Here is a 16,202-nt window from a genome sequence, read left to right as displayed (position 1 = left end):
AAGACAAAGAACAACAAAACACTGTGAATGTTATCCACACCACAAATATTTCATTGAATGGGTTGACCTTTGACAGTTTGACCCAGATGTCATCAGCTCCTGTCACTTCAGGTGTAAAAAAGGTCAAAATGCTACCTTCTAACTTCAGTGTCACACACTGTGTGGGAACTTTGAGCACCAAGTGTTACAAACAGTTTTCTGGTTTTCTGGTCACAGATGTTGACAAAAGCAATTCTTCTTTCACAGTGTCTTTGTGTTACCTGAACAGTATCATTTGTGCGGTTTTTATTCAGTCTCTTTTTTTCTTTTTACAAATACAAATCTTGTCTACACAATCACTTTTTTATTATTATTATTATTATTATTATTATTTGAAAATGCAAATCTTTTGTATAAATGTACAAACTGGAGTTGCACATGAAGATTTATTTCACAAATTTACAAACTTACTAAATTATTTGTGAGCTTGACTTTCCAAGCTCAAAATCTTTTTGACCCTAATTGGAGCCTGTACCTCTGGTTTTAGACAGGAGAGCATGCTGGATTTTGGAGCTGGATTCAACCACAACTGCTGGATTGTTGAGATGGATACTACTACTGAATATGACCACAATACAATGGTCATATTTGCCACTAAACAGTTCCAGCTAGAATTAGGCATAGTGAAATGGGCTCTCGTTTTCATTGGCATCAGTAAATACCACTTAAACCACAACCCAGTAATGTAAGGATTAACATAGCCTTTTTAATGCTGAGGAATGTGGTGTGAACATACAGTATGTATGTTAGGTTAGCAGCAGACATTTTAAAACAGACTCAAACTGTTGTTAGCTACTATTAAATGCCCCATTTGCTGGCTGTTCTCAAACTAGCCAGGGGGGTGTGATTTACAGTCTATAAAAACACAAACTGAATGAATGTCTCAAAACTGGATTTTGCAGGGTATCTGCAGGTCTTGAAAAGTCTTTAAAAGCACTGATTTAAGTTCCCTCAAAGAAGGGCTTTTAAAGGTATTTTAAAAAAAAGTTTTAAATGTAGTTTACAAAGGTGTTAAATATTTTCTCTAGCATGACAGAGACAGTACACAGTAACATATTTTTAACATTATTTTAGCTAAATCTGGCTGGCAAATCTCCAGGTCTACTATTCCAGACACTTAACGATACGTAAAACTCATGAGGACCCTAAATAAATTAAAAGGTTATTTTTTAATTAGTTAAATTGGTTCATCCATCTATTTTCTAATGGTTATCCAGGTCCTGTTCAATAATGAACTAGAAGGACACTCAGAGAGCGCAGACTTCCACCAAGGCCAATGGCAAACAATATGCACCAGACTTCAGGAAAAAAAAATCAATTTCATAGTAAATGATCTGGATATGCCCCAAAATCTAAGGGGTTCTTCCCTGGCTCATGCCCCATCCTTTGACCAACTACAGAGGAATCCATTCCTCTCCACCTAACAAAGCACCAATTTGAGCTCGAAACTTAATGTAGGCTAATAAAGGAGATAGAGGCTCCTTCTTTTACAAAATAATGATAATAATACTGAGAAAATTAGACTGACCTGAATACTTTCCCAGATGGATCTAAAGCACTTCATTTTTATAATTATAGAATGGTAAATTGTAGCTATCTAACTGGCTTGGATAATGTTTTATTATTCAGATTGAATTACTGGAGTTATTTGATATAGAAGTGAATAATGTATGGAAATAATTTTAGTACCATATTTTCAAAATGTATACTATCCCAAACTATGTATTAGTCCCATATACCATTATATTTCTTATACGTGTTTGTTCAAGGTCTCCTGTTTGGTCAAAGTTACATCATAGAATTCAACCACACAGACTTCATTCTGAGTTTCAATAACAAGCAGGCAGCAGACTAGACAATCCTTCATTTTATTCCAGGTCTGTGTATAGTAGATCACTAAAGGAAGCGAACACAGTATATGCGGTAATCAGTCAATAGCTTATGGCCACTCAAGGGCCAAAACCATACAAAGACCCAGAGCAACACCTCTCTGCTTTTCATGTTGGGTACCACACAGCATTATTGCTAGAGCCCAAATAACATGTCAAACAAGATGTCTTGTGGTGCCTCACACAGTCCACTTCAATGTTTCTGTAAGATGCAAAATAAAGTTATTTGACCTCAACCAGGACAAGACCTGAATAAGAGGAAATGACAGAGATGATGCTGCTGACATTTGTTAGCGTTACTATTATGAGGATTTGGGTTATCATATAAGCATTTAGAGAGATGGAAGACATTCTCTGTGGCTGTGAGTAAATGATCTACTTTCTTGCTATGTTTGACTGATGTTAGATGTGCTTTGAAAAGTAGAAAAAGCAAATCAGGCAGTGAGGATTTACTCCCTTTAGCTGAAATATTCATGAAAAGACATCTTCATTAAGGCATCACACCGTTCATCTTCATGTTAATTTTAGTGGTGGGCCTCTTTGCCTCATTAGCGTTTTCCCCCAAAGCAGACAAACCAGTCATCAGTCTATGAGTTGTATAAACTGTAGCAAAGATGCGTACAGCATTTTTTTTTAAAGTATAGATCATCTAAAATGTGAAACAATGGTATGACGTGTTATGCACCTTTCATAAACTGATTATGAAAGATGGATGGAGAGATTAGTCTACCTGCCGTTTCATTTACAAGACAAGTGGATTGATGAAACCATGAAGTCTAACAGTCTAAGTTCAGGATTCCTCCTGGGGGGAAAAAAATGAAAAAAAGAAACTGTTTTAAACAAGAAAGCTTTGTACTTTTGTCCCCTACTGTTTCATAAAACTTGAGGAAGAGTAGTGCACACAGTTATGCTAATGGCTTACCAGTTGAGAGGTGAATGAAAACCCTTGTCACATTTGCATTTTTGCTCAAAAGAAGACAAGTTATTCATCCAGACAGTCTCATGTGGCATAATAATATGCCCATTTGCTTAATGCTGCTTCACATACAGCATATCCTTGATTCCCCTACATGGATATGCCTCCTATAAACTGTAACATAACATTTAATCATGTCAAGATTCAGTGGCAATCAACAGAACTTTTCAAAATCAAATATGTTAGACAGTTCAGAAAAATATTAAGCAAAACATACTGAGCTTGACAATTACAAAATACAAAGTTAAACAATCATAAAATCTATTTCAACACCTCAAGTGTACTTAAACCAGTTAACGTGATCTACTAATAATATATAAATATATTGATATATTGCTTTATTGAACATTTACTCCTAAAACATGATCCTAAACTTCTAACCAGTAGTTGTAGAAGGTGAGAAAGCCTTGCAGCAATTTATCACAATTAAATTCAGCCTTACAGGAAGGCTCCTGTCATAGATACTGACTGCACTTACTGATGTTCAGATAAGTCATGGCTCAAGTATCGACTGACTCCGACAAAATATTTTTGAATCAAAAATAACTGAAGTGCAACATTACATACAATAAACCTTTATATGCAAACCCCACAGCATCTTATAAAAGTGTTGTTGAAATAAAAAGATACAGTACTAAAGTAAAGAAATGTCTTCAGTTTCCTCACTTTGAGTCCTGCAAGTCCATTACTCCTCCTTTATAAGGCAGGAATTACAGTGGGGTATCGATCAGACAACACTGAATTCATAATCTGCTCTGATACATGTAAGCAATAACATAAAAAGTATGTCCTACATTAAAATATAGCCACTGAAAGTGTAATTTCACCACCACCCCATATGCTATTTGCTCATTGTTACACTAGGGGCCACCATGCGCATATGTTTTGATAACACAGGATAGAGGACACACACATACAAACGTCCTTCTAGTGATTCTGCCTTCTCCCAATTTACAGTAAACTGTCTAGGTGTGCATTTTGACATAGCTACTTTGGGAATTTGTGTAAAACAGAAAAGGAACACATTGTAAGTAGACCATCAATCAGATACTGCTTCTGCTGAAAACACACACACCAAAATCTACAGTCATGCTCGTTTGTCCATTTTTCCTGAGGTGAAAAGAAACCCCTACAACACAACCACCTCAAACACAAATGAGTTAAAGCAGTAGTCGTCTCGCTCTCTGTGTGTGTGTGTGTGTGTGTGTGTGTGTGTGTGTGTGTGTGTTTAGTACACAATCCACACCTGAGTAAAGCACATGGTCCAATGAGTCAGAACTGATTATCACCTGAATGTGGCCCATTTATACCAAGAAGCCACTACAGAGGAATAGCTGCATATCACTTATGCCTCGATATATGTCTTAGTAAAACATCCAGGCTAAATATTGTGTTGTTTAGCCCCGGATGCAAAGTTTGCATGCGGCCAACACTACTGCTGACTGACCTTTAGTTTTTATCTTGAAGAAATAGTAAACAACTCATCTATTAATTACTTATTAGTTGTAATGAAATTGAAAGATAATTACAAAAACATGTTGTGAAAGTGAGAATGACGTTCTGTGCGAGTGTATTCTGTTCGATATGTATGATGGTGTGAATTTACTGTTTTGGAGGTTTAAAAATGTTCTAATTTTACAATGTGCCTGGGGTCTGAAATAAGTAATAACAATAACAGTAATAATAACAAGAAGAATGTAGGTAAGAAGAGGTCAATGGAATTGAAGTGGCGCAGAGACATTACATGGATGCTTACTTGATGCTTACTAAAGAAATAAAGGTCGGCTCTGGTCAAATCATGATCCACTTTTAACGTTTGATTCTTGTCAGTTGAAACTATGGTTAGGCTATAGACGTTTTGCACATCAGACATTTTGACTTGACTTGGAAAGCACAGTTGATACTAATAACATCAATAATAACATAATTCTATTCAGGTGAGCAGGTTCAGAGTCCATCGTTTCCGGCATGACTAACACCTGTGTGTCTCCTGCTGGTCAAAATGTCTTCTATGTAAAAGGTCTATTGTTGCTACAGATACCTACAGTTAATAGTTTGCACTGTGTTTTAAAACTGTGTCTCAGCTGCCGACCTGCTGGTTTTCCGCTTGAAAAATGGTTTCCCATAGCAGTTGTCTTCAGTTGTTGGAGCTTGGGGCCAATCAGAAAGTATTTTCTGTGGATAAGCTATAAATTGTATCATTACAATGGATCTATAAGATAACAGGGTGGTGTTTAGTGGTCCAGGGTTAAAATGTTAAACCGAAATTAAAATTACTAAATTACTATTTCTAATCTGTTGTCTGTTCTTTCAAAGTGAGAGAAACATACCTCCTTTCAATCAATTTTTTTTTTTTTTACATGGAGGACTCACACAAGAGGTGCCCACCACACATATAGTTTCACCTGGCCACACAAACATTTGGCCACTTGTGATTTATGTTTGGCCTTAAAAGGTCACATTTTTGTTGGGCCACATAGTTGGGCATTGGAGTAGTCCACCTAAAATGGCTGCTACCATAGTCAAATGTACCCTCACTGTAAATTTAAAAGGGGGTGCTTTGAAATAAGGCCCCACACAGTATATAGAGCATGTGACACCACTGTAAACAGATTCTAATTTAATGTAAGACTGACTTAAGGTGACACTGAGTTTTGCTTTGCAGGTTGTTTAAGGTTATATCAAAGTCTAGTTTAAAAAGTTTCTATGGTAAGTTTAATATAATTCAATAGCTAAAACCAGTCTCAGTACCAATTCAGTCAAGGTGCAGAACAAGAATAGTTAATAGCATTAACAGTCAAACAGAAGATAATCATACAGCGATCACACTGTAGTCAGAAGCAAAGGTCACAGTAGTTGCTAATCTGCCTTCGTCTCAGCAGCAGGGGGCACTGCAGCTGAAGACACCATTCTGGCGGCTTCATCCTGAGGCTCCATCGGCCCCTCCCCACCTCCTTCCTCCTCATCCTCCTTCTCCAGGCCCAGTGGAGGCTGTCTTTGTGCCAAAGAGTGCCTGGAGCGAGCTCTGTGCCTTCGAGGATGGAGGAAGAGTGCAGGGTCAGGCATGGCTGTGGGCTCTGCAGGGCCCATCACTCTCTCTATGGGCACACACTCCCGGGCACGCTCCACTCTCGAAGATGACCTAGCGCTCTTACGCTTGGGTTTAACCACAGGAGAGGAAGGGGAGGCTCCTGATGGCATCTGTGGAGAAACTGAGTTCTGCTCGGCACCATATGGGGCCCCCTGACTGTTGGCTCTAGCAAGGAGTCCCTGCCTCTGCTGCATTCGCTGGTGGTGCAGTTTCTGCCTGGCAGCATGCAGCTGGAAGGAGAGGTATGCTGCTGCCTCTGTTTGTTTCTGCAGCTCCGTGTTGAGGATGGTTGAACAGTGGCTGCGGCGTTTGAGCTCCTCCAGGAAATGTCGCTCCTTTTCTTTGAGATTGGCTCTGAGGGCTCCCACCAAAGCCCCTTTGTGACTCAGCTCCATACGAAGCTCTCCTAAGGTGCACTCCTGGTCTGCCAGGCGGTTCTCCACATCCCGACAGTGAGCCTCCAGGAGCTCCTCCTCTTCCTGTAACTCTAACATGGAGAAGAAATGCAAATGTTGAAACATAGTACAAGAGTACATAAGAGCTTTATTAAAATGTATGTGTATGTAAATGTTCAACGAAACAATTCACTAAATAAATACAATAATCTGAATGTTCGCTTTCCACAGAGCAGATAAAAACAGAACCAGGACAAATACACAGCATATAGACAGTTTAATAGCTGTATTCATTACCACAGACAGTGTAAGTATCTTATGCAAAGCTGAGTGTGGCCTTCGTTGGGCCACACCAGCTCTAATCCTCAGCACATATGAACCACAGAGACACAATTCTTGCTTGGATCCGTTTATTTAAATAGATATTAAAGCAATTAACAGGACTAAATCCTGATTGTTTATTATTATCATTTATTTTTTATCACTAGTTTCCTCTCAAAATTTGATAAGAGTACTGTATTGTAGTCTGTACTGTAGTCTGTAGTATTGAATTGTATTGTGAGATGTCTGATATTTTAACTTCTTGGATGTTCATATCAAGGTAAAGTAATTAAAACCTCCTTTACTTCTTAAAAGCAAGGCACAGTTTAAGCTGCACTACAAGCCTTTATATACTGTACAGTACACAAAGGCTAGTCCTTGCAATTCAGTTCTACCATATCATCAACCAATCCTGATGAGGCATCATTCCCAAGACAGCTACAAAGAGACTACTACTTGAGGTCCTCTCTCCACATGAACTTCGATCTCTGTGCCAAGGTCAGGTTTAACACAGTATATTGCTTATGATTCTTTTTTTCTTCTTTTTGTAGACAACCTTTATGCTCTTTCATTCATGTAAAACTCCCCAGAGGAGAGGGAGGTATGGATGAAAAGCCCTGTGTCAGTGCAGCAACCTCAGGGCTAACTGAGCTGGAGCTTGCCAGAGGGGAAGGAGATTACATCCACAGAGGCCGGCACTAATGCCTCTGCCCATAGAAATAGGCCAAGTGTGCTGGGTAGGAGAATCTCAAAGGGCAGTGGGAGGTTTGTTGAGTCCTGGAGGTGAAACTTTCAAGCCTGGAATCCATATTAGGTTTTAAATGTAATGGGGTGCTTCATCCATAGCTTCCTCTTGAATCAGTCGTCTTTTCCCGTCTACATGACTTCCCTTTCATCCTTTTCAGTCTATGGTTGTCCTTTTCTGTTATCCTTTTCCTTCTATGGATGATCCTCTGAGAACCGGTCAGTCTCAGATTTTGTCGCCTATTGCCACACCCAAGTTGAGATAATATGCTAACTATAGACTACCTAATGTGATCTTCATTTCCTTCAATACCCCTCTCCCCTTCTCCATCTCTGCAGCTGACCGCATCCTGCCGCCTTGTCTTTTCCCTTAACGCTCTCCTTCCACCTCTTCCTCTCTCTTTTCCTGACTCTGACTCTCTCTCCTTCTCAGCAAAGGCTGTAAGTGGACACCCCCATGGGGAGCTTGAGGAAAAATGAGAGCAGGAAAGGAAAAAGAAGATGGATCAATTTGTCAGGCTGGGAGAAGAACAGAGGGCCATGTTGTATTGATGGATTGGGGGATAACCTGTCCTGGAAAAAGAGATGGGGTCTAATGGCTGAGTAGTGCAGCCAAACATGACTCCCCCTCCATATTTTATACAAGCACACACACACATTCACGCAGCCTTTTGACTCCTCTTTCTCTGGTCTGTCTCTAATTTGCTGTGACAAAATGGTGCCCATCTCTGCATCCCTGCATCCAGACACCAGCAATGGTCCTGCAAACGTCAGCTATGAGCCAAATATGTCGAGGCATGCTGTCTTTGCAGTTGTGTTTAAATCTTCACAGCGAACATGTTGCCCTCATAAAGCCGTGACCAATTCCTTTCAAACAGGAAATCTTGCACAAATTTGTGTAAAAAGCTTATAAACACACACAGGGAAACACAGATGCACTTCGCACCCATGATTTTGGCTGTGTATGGTTTGTCAGAGACCTCCTCCGGCTTGCCGGTGAAGAGATGACGAGAGAGAGAGAGAGACAGGGAGGCAGGGGTGAGAAGAGGGAGGAGGGTGGCTGACGGGGATCTGTCCCCTGGGGGATGGGAGGGTGGGAAGGACAGAGGGAGGCAGAGATGGATGCATGCGTAGAGAGATAGTCAATTGGGGGTTGAGGTTGAGTGCGGCGAAGGAAAACTAACCCAGAGAGATGAAAAAATGTGTCTGCCTTTGTGTCTCCAAATCAGAGCAAGAAAACTAAAGTAGTGGAAATACAGACATAATTCATTACAGATAATTATGAGCAGTTAAGGGATTTTTTTTTTAACATACCTATTTGGTTTCTGCCTGGAGGCTTTACCTTCAGCTCACTTGTCAACTCTGAAAAACCCAAGAGAAAAACAAAAACACAGGAACGAGTCATTAAAGAGACAGAAATATAAATGTGACATGAAGTCAAACTGTTTGCACAAATATAGATGCTCAGTGCTTCTGAAATGTCTTATTAAAGCTGTATGCTGACATTTTCTGTTTGCTGTTACTGGTTAACATAACAGATGCTTGATGCAGTTTCCAGAACATTTTCAGTGAGCTCATACATAATTTATGAAGCTAAATCTGAAACTTTACATCAAAGAATGTGTGCCAGAGACTGGGCCAGTGATGTCCTGTTACAGTAGCTACTAATCACAGTCTGGAGAAAAACTCTCTTTACTGTAACTTCAATTAGACATATCAGCTTTATTAGCATTCCTCACTGAAATCAATATTCACTTAAATACAAAAACTACTGGCTTTGCAATTTGTTTCAGAGGGCAATGCAGACCTAACAAACAGCAACTTAAAAACCCTTACACAACATTTGACATTTCAACCCAAAGCTTCAGTTTCACACCGTCACATTCTGCTCACTCATGAAATCTAAAGGTGAAATGTTATTGATATGTGATTTTTTATGAAGCTGGCTGATTCAGATGTTCTCAAGAGATTTCTTATAACATTTGAATATTGGTATACTCTATTTAATGTTGTAGATGGCTTTTATGCATCCATATGTCTTGTCCCATAAAAAACAGACAGATAACAGACAGTGGGCACTTAGCAGTTTTCCTGACTGATTAAAACAGTTTTACCATCCCACATTCATAGACATGACTGTACTGGTTTTTTTTTTAGCAGTGTGGGAAATAGTAAAAGCGTTGAATCACGTTACTGTGAGACATCCCTGCAACATGATTAGGATTATCCAAATATTACGTGACATGATATCTGGCGCACTGGCATTTTTAGATCCTGGGTGGATTATCTCTCATGTTCTGGCAAAACAGCAACTAATGGTCTATGTTTTTGAGAAGATAATGTATCAGACGAGTATCTGCACAGTTATTAGTGCCGTTGGGCTGTCCCTGATAAAAATATTTCAGCATAGAATCTCTGTGGTGGTTGTGGGAATTGGACTCCTGGTCATGTCTGGCCTTTCACTCATCTCCATGGTCATTCAGGGTAATGTCAGAGTAATGTGGCATAGATTTGACTTGTTTCTTTTCCCAGAGCCAGAAATGCTCAATTAGCAGCCCTGAAATGACTTGGAAAATAGTCATTTTTAACCTGTAACACTCTATTAACACCTACCCACTGATGTTTACTAAAACTAATTTTCTATATAATTATTAGTGTCAATTAAATATTAAATTTAGGTTTTAGGATACAAAATTATCAATATTTTACATATCATTGGATTTTTCTAATTTTATGAAGAAAATATTTGCATTTTGTAATGAAACCCTCGATAATCTAGATCAATCTAGAACGGCATGTGTTGGTTATTTCTGGCCTTTCTTCTTTTCTTGCTCTCTCTGTCACACCCCTTCTCTTTCCCTCTGCAGTCAGCATAACACACCCACCCATGCAGCTGCCATGAAGAGAGAAGGACAGAGGGGGTGAAGAGGGGAGGAAATACGATAAGAGAGAAGAAAGGAAGGAAGTAAGGAAGGAAGGAAGACAGAGGAACGCCAGGCAGGCGGCTCCAGAAAGACAGACCCGTTGATTGCTGGTTTAAGTACTGAACCATGACTGCCAAATGTGTGACACTTTAATTTTCTAGTTATTATCCTCATTCACAACTTCAAGAAGCATTTATGTAGTTCATTTAACAGCAGGAAGTCGACTGTAAGAAATATTTCTTGAAAAAACTGTCAAACAATGAAAACGAGGTGCTCAGGACATTTCAACATACAGTACATACTTTGTAGGTCAGGTTTATCTCCTACAGCCTCTCTAAACATTCAAGGTTTTTGTTTCATGGCTCAACCTTGAATGTTGCAAAGATATCTTGAAGGGCAAACACACACATACACACACAACCACACAGACGCACAAATAATTGATTTCAATGACACACAATAAACACATTATATGTAAGACAAAGACCCCATTTCAAAAACAGAAGACAAAAATTGATTTAGCTTGATGTTCAATGGGACAGATGGGAAGGCACCTTCATGCTGATGAGTTCAAAACAACAGGAACAAAAAACAATACAAAGGCAGAGCTAATATGCACAGTACCACCGTCAGCTCAACCTTGCAGTATCCTTCCATGCTACACATTAGCCAGCTGGCAGCAAACACCTATCACACCTGCGCATGGCATTAGCCTACCAGCATCTAGCCTCACAGCCATTCTCCAGACTCGTCATCACTTCATTTTTATTTCTCCAACAAAAACAATCAAAAAACTGAGTAAGTTATACATGTTATCCCTCACAAAGTATCACCTCGCAAACTTTAACTACAGGATATCAGGGAGTGTATTGTGGATATGTACAAGAGGGAATATAATCAACTGCAATTTGATTATCTTTAAATTTATTAATAGATATATTTTTGTTGTGGCTGTTCCAGTGAGTTGATTCTCAAAACTTAATGCAGAAATGTCTGTTTCAACCTTCAAGGTTAACAAAAAAAACAAAAACAAAACAAAACAAAAAACAGGATATTTATACAGACAAAAAAATGAGTTTTTGAGAGCTTGCAATTTTCTGTTTCCGTTTCCTTTGCATACTGGAAATCTAGGAATGTGTGTAGTGGCCAATTGATCTTACTTTGGCTTAAATAACAGACTTTTGATTCTGGCATAAACGCATCATAAGGAGCTTTAAAGGTGCCCAGCAGAAAGAGTAGATGGTCTTGAGTATTTTAGTGAATGTGGCCTAATAAGGTCCCTGCTTATGCAATCCCACAGAAACCTCTGAGGAATGTGAACATGAAAGACTGTGTTATGGGCAGACACAAACTGCTGAGCAGATTCATGACTCCAGCTGCTGCAGGAAGAAGATTTATTTGTGTTTATGAGGTTTGAGGAAGGAATAAGTTTGTTACCTCTGAGAAACTGCAGTGAATCTCTCTGGAGACTTCATTATTGATTAAATCATTTTTATAAAGGAAACTATTGTCTTTCGGAAGGTTTAGCTACACATTGTCTCGTTTTGCTGGACTCCGTGTGGACAAAAAAATATCAACAATCTGTAAAAGCACCAAGTTGGCTGCCCTCCACATTCACACTGGGAGACCCCGTGGAGACAGAGGGAGAGGAGCAGGTGGAGCAAACAGTTAGAAATACAGAGAGACACACTCTCTCTCTCTGTTGGGGTGTTAGTCTCTTTCTTTCAGTCTGTTTCTCAACATACAACACACACACAGCTTTGCTAGCCAGATGTAACTGTGCAGCAGAGCTAAAGTGATGGAGGGGGTTGTTTTCAACACAACTGGTCACATTGGCTCTGAGCCATCTTTCTGTCTTGCTCACACACTCACTCACTCACTCACTCACACACACACACACACACACACACACACACACACACACACACACACACACACACACACACACACACACACACACACACACACACACACACACACACGTAACCCTCCCCCTCACACTCCCCTTCTGTATGTGTTTAACCACAATCCTCTTCATATGGATTACTAAAGCCATGGGATCTATGGATTAACCAAACCATTATAGATATGTTTGTATGGATCTTTCTGAGGATCTATTGTGTGTGTGACAATAAATGATGTGTATTTTGTGTGTTAGTCTGCTCCGTGTGTATTTATTTATGTATACACTTGTATTCACTTTGTGGACACAAAAATCTGTTTATACAGGAGCATAAGAGAACTCCCTCCCATTCAAAGACTATTCATTTTAGGACTTGGCTTTATAGGGTGTATGAACAGGTTTAACGCTACATTCATGTAACATTGTTTAAACCGTAATTACAAGCAGCTCAGTGGAAAAAATTGTTCATGTCAGCTTCCAACTTGGAGATATCAGGAATTTCTGACAGAGACGGTATCTACAACTTGATGAAAGAACTACAGACATGTCAACAAAATGTTGGCAGAAGGGCTGAAAATGCGCCGCTGCAGGCAGTTACATCAAAGGAAAATCCAACACTAACACTGATGCAATCCATTCAGCTCATTTTATGTAAGCTACACACCATTGGTTTATATCGGGTTTCACTTGGTAACAAACTGCTACAAATAACAATGAAACTAGCGGATTTAGGCTGTTTATCTGGTTTCAGCACTAGGGCTAACTACCTTGGAGTAATGTGTGAACACCCCCAAGTTGGAATAATGGGTGTTTTTCCTGTTCTTCTCATTCTTCCTATACTGTGTATGCAGCATAAGGTCAGAGTGTTGGCTTTAGGCATGTAGCTGCAATAGTTAAGGATAAGGAAAGCCTCCAGAGAATTAATCAAATTAAATAATAGGTCTTCGCAAGCATAGTAATAGTGTGTATGCGTGTGTGTGTGTGTGTGTGTGTGTGTGGCCATATGCACTTGCTTGCTTGATTATATAGATGACATATCCATTAGGCCCCCAAACAGGAAATGATGCAATCTACAGGAATTGTAGCGTTACATCACCATGTAGTCATTGTCTGGCATTGACTGATAGAGCAGACGCACATTAGATGAACAATGAGGACTGCATGCACATGGGATCTGTTTCAAATGAAAAAGGCAACAGCAGCACTGCAGATTGTAACTAAACATAGATTTATAAAAGCAACATGCCCCCCTACCAAAAAAAAGAATATATATATATATATATATATGCTGATAATAAAGAACTAATAATCTTTAAAAACAAGCTTCATAAAAGAAAGAATCCTAAGAATATCTGGTTTCATGCTGGACGGATTATTATAAAAATAAAAAACTCATCAGAAAAGGTTGTGGAACTGTCTTTTTTCCAACAATCCATCAAGCCTGTAATTTAAAATCTTAATAAATCTCCTCTCTAAGCGTAAGGGGTCAATGAGAGCTGTCCTTGCTGATTAATAAAGAACTAAAGAAGCTAAAAAGAAAAATTAACACTAGAAGGGGATCAGCCAAAGGAATCACTTAAATGTGAACTCATTAGAGCTGAAATGATTAGTCAATTACCAACAGAGAATTTATTGCCACGTATATTCTGATAATTGATGAATCCTTCAGTAATTTTTCAAGCAAAACGTGCGAGGATTTGCTGCTTTCCTATAAATGATAGTGAATTGAATATCTTTGGTTTTGAGTCTTACTTGGACAAAAGCAGTTTGAAAACATTACTTTGGACTCACATGTGACGGGAAGTATATTCTTTTTAACATATAGACTAAACCAATAATCAATTAATCAGTCATTAATAATGAAAACCCCTAGACTACAGCTCTTAACTGGCAACAAATGAGTATATATATGCTCACAGCTTATCTGCTAAGCATTGATAAATTATTCAGGGGTCACATAAAAGTTTCTTGTCTCTCTTTCACACACACATGTACAGACACATGGTAACAATAGCAGCAGTATGTCCTTCACCTGTGCATCGTTTCTGCAGGGAGAGGATCTCCAGGTGGAGACCATGGAGCAAAGTGAGGTGCTCCTGCCTGAGGAACACCATGCTCCTCTCCACACTCTCTACCTGCCGAGACAGGCTGCTCTCATCACCCATGGCCGAGTCTGAAGAGACAGAGGGAGGGGATCAGAAAGATGGAAATGATACTTTTTATTTACTCCACCAGTATACAATCCGCTCTGTTTTTAAGAAACTACCTCGATTAACTTCATATGGCACTATAACATATAACTTATAAGCTTGAACTCCAGCTGCTTAACGTCACTTTCTCATACTGTGAACACTGCTTATGTCAGCTACAGAGAGAGGGAAGTGCAAGTTAAGTATTGAGGTCATGTGGGAGCTATAAATAAGGTATTGATGATCAGAGAAATCAACAAAAACAGGAGAAACCATGCAGCTCCTGCCAGGATGCAGCTAAATCGATAACTAAGCCTTTACATTGGGTCATAAGTCGATACAAGTGTCTCTGCTTACCTTTATATTGATGTTAAGTACCAAAATTTAAGAAATACGATTTGCAAATGTTATAAAAACGTCCTCCGATCCCGGCATGCTGGCCTCCAGCGCTGCTCCAAATCCTGTACGCTGCGGCATTCGCCCAAAGACATTTTATCTGAAGCGTTGAAGTGCTTTTTGGCTGCATGTGACGCCGTTTGATTAGAGGAGGAAGAGGCTGGATAGCTGCGTAAAAATGCAAAACCACCACGATGCATGGCACCGCTGTCCCCGAGCAAAACCGCTCCTCGCTGCTGCAACGTCTGCGTCAGGCATCGTTAGGAAGAGGACGTTTTCAAATTGGTCGGTGTGAAAGCCCGTGGAAGAACTGCGCAGTTCATTTTCAACACGCACACCTTTCTTCCTCGACCAACGACTGAAACATCAAGCTGCTGTGGACGGCTGAGCTGGGAAGTGCTGAAAACAAGCCATCGTGACCAGAACACGCGAGAACATCGTACGACAGAGTCAGCACGAGAGCTGATTGGAGGGACAAACCCTTAACGGCTGTACGTAGAGTCTGAACAGGATCGATACAGACCTCGTGGGAGTACAAAGGAAAACACAATACCCTAATGGCTCACTGTAAAACTATTAAAAAAACAAACAAAAAAAAACACACACACACACACACACACACACACACACACACACACACACACACACACACACACACACACACACACACACACACAATCAAACAAAACATAATGTGATGAGAAAACAAATCTTTTCAAAATAAAAATTGCTACAAACCAGTCAAGTTGTTTATTTTGGGACTCCATACAAAGTGATTTGATTGGTCGGATTTCAGTACCTTGGACAGAGACAGGCCGAGGCTGCTGCAGTGGTTCTCAACCTGCGGGCCGCGGACCTGGAGTTCTGTTGTTATTTAATGCACAAGGAAGGGGGTGGGGCAAGTCCCCAGGTGAAGTAAAGATAAGGAGCTATCAAAAGAAGTGGTAAATTCAAGGTTCAGGTTTTCATCCATAACATCAAGGAAATTGCAATGCTCCCATCCCATCTACCAACACTGTTTAATGCGCATACAATACACAGAACAAACTTTGTACTAGGCTGCCTTTCTGCTCAAAATACAAAACACTTTTTAGCGATGGTAGAACATAAAGTACATTTACTCTAGTACTGTTCACAACATTTCAAAGACTCTTTTTACATTAATATACAAAACGTACAATGAGCTTATAAAATACAATGACATTTTATAGACTGAACTACCCAACAGTAGGCTGTGTAAAAAAGTTTAACTAATAGCCCCTATAGTCTGAACCAGCTACAACATTAAAATGCAGTAATGTTAATGCATCTGTGTCAATGCAATATTATAATACA

At 39.6% G+C, this 16,202-nt stretch overlaps 1 protein-coding gene across 1 annotated transcript; it reads right to left on the bottom strand.

Annotated features, from left to right (window-relative positions):
* Positions 1-1,901: 1,901 nt before the first annotated feature.
* ccdc92b (coiled-coil domain containing 92B) lies at positions 1,902-15,313 on the bottom strand. Its single transcript, XM_022767392.1, has 4 exons — positions 14,829-15,313; positions 14,315-14,455; positions 8,770-8,817; positions 1,902-6,482 (listed from the first exon to the last, which is right to left on the bottom strand). Exons 2-4 carry the CDS (start codon positions 14,445-14,447, stop codon positions 5,764-5,766), a joined length of 900 nt encoding a protein of 299 aa, XP_022623113.1. The 5' UTR covers positions 14,448-14,455; positions 14,829-15,313; the 3' UTR covers positions 1,902-5,763.
* Positions 15,314-16,202: the final 889 nt, after the last annotated feature.

This window comes from Seriola dumerili, unplaced genomic scaffold (assembly GCF_002260705.1).
Source record: "Seriola dumerili isolate Sdu_G_001 unplaced genomic scaffold, Sdu_1.0 BDQW01001178.1, whole genome shotgun sequence".
NCBI lineage: Eukaryota > Metazoa > Chordata > Actinopteri > Carangiformes > Carangidae > Seriola > Seriola dumerili.
The sequence above is the reverse complement of the archived record's forward strand: the minus strand, read 5'-3'. Positions and strand labels throughout refer to the sequence as shown.